At 32.1% G+C, this 1,287-nt stretch overlaps 1 protein-coding gene across 1 annotated transcript; it reads left to right on the forward strand.

Annotated features, from left to right (window-relative positions):
* The first annotated feature begins 208 nt into the window (after positions 1 to 208).
* LOC127106565 (protein LURP-one-related 4) lies at positions 209 to 1,046 on the forward strand. Its single transcript, XM_051043846.1, has one exon. It carries the CDS (start codon positions 263 to 265, stop codon positions 863 to 865), a length of 603 nt encoding a protein of 200 aa, XP_050899803.1. The 5' UTR covers positions 209 to 262; the 3' UTR covers positions 866 to 1,046.
* The last annotated feature ends 241 nt before the right edge of the window (positions 1,047 to 1,287 follow it).

Genomic DNA, 1,287 nt, shown 5'->3' on the forward strand with positions numbered 1-1,287 from the left:
GAAAATACAAGCGGTTTGAACTTGAAAGACATCAGTTTTTTTAATTCACTTACTAATAAATAATTGATTAATTTGAAGCACTTTTTCCACGAGTGCTATCATATTCAACTCAATTATCTCCAAAAGGTATCTCTAAGAAGCAACCAAGTTAGTTGGGCCTACCATAGAAACGGGCATATAAATAAGGTGCTCACTACTCTTCTTGAACAAACACCAATTCATTAGACACACCATCTTGAATATTACAATCAAACAACAAAGAATGTCCAAGATTTACCCTAATCAAGAATCCACAACATCATCTCAGTCTCATGTTGATCAGTGTCTTAATAAAAGAGAGAAGTATACTCTATGGATGAAATCACTTGTTCTTCACTCTAATGGTTGCACTGTGTATGATTCAAGCGGTAAGATAGTTTATAGAGTTGATAACTATGATAGAAAAGGTGGAAGAGAAGTCAATCTCATGAATCTAAAAGGAAATGTTGTCTGCAACATCAAAAAGAGATTACTATCTTTTGGATGTTGGGAAGGACACAAATATTGCACCAGCAATTCTGATTCTAGAAGTCATCAAGAGCAACCATGGTTTCAAGTTAAAAGATGTCTCACAGGTAAAACAGCATGTGAGATTAAAGTCGGGTCCCAAAATTTGTGCATAGAAAGAATGAGTATTGGAAAATCATTTGGTTTTCGGATAGTAAACAAAAATGGAGAAATGATTGCAGAGGCAAAGCAAAAAGAGTCTTCATCAGGGATTGTTCTGAGTAATGATGTTCTAACTTTGGATTTGGAAGGTGGCACAGATCATTCCCTTATAATGGCTTTGATTACAGTATACGGATTGATATGCGAAAAAATGTAGATACTAATTTCATACATGACAGATCTTATTAACAAATCAATTCATATGTAGAACATGATTCAGTAAACTTTCCCCTTTCTACACGATTCCATAGTTTGTTGTTTTGTAAATATTCTAAATTTCTTTGTAGACTTTTATCTTTTTGCTGAAGAGTAATATTCAGGATCTTCAGTTATATGTATGACATCATGTGCTATATCTTTTATGATTTTTGTTTTTATAGCAACAAAATATATTAATAAATGTGATTCAAGAACAAAGGTGGACAAGAAAAAAACAATAATACAGATATGGCACAAAAAACAACAAGCACCAAACATCAATAAACACACAAACTACCGATTTTTAAACTATTGTCCTATTGTGTCTTTTAAACTATTCTTTCCGTGTCAAATTAAATGTCTCCTTTTAATTTTATTTAA

This window comes from Lathyrus oleraceus, chromosome 7, assembly GCF_024323335.1.
Source record: "Lathyrus oleraceus cultivar Zhongwan6 chromosome 7, CAAS_Psat_ZW6_1.0, whole genome shotgun sequence".
In the NCBI taxonomy this organism is placed as follows: domain Eukaryota; kingdom Viridiplantae; phylum Streptophyta; class Magnoliopsida; order Fabales; family Fabaceae; genus Lathyrus; species Lathyrus oleraceus.

Bases quoted from the DNA above. Each gene is read 5' to 3' on its own strand.
- LOC127106565 (XM_051043846.1), top strand. From the start codon at position 263: ATGTCCAAGATTTACCCTAATCAAGAATCCACAACATCATCTCAGTCT.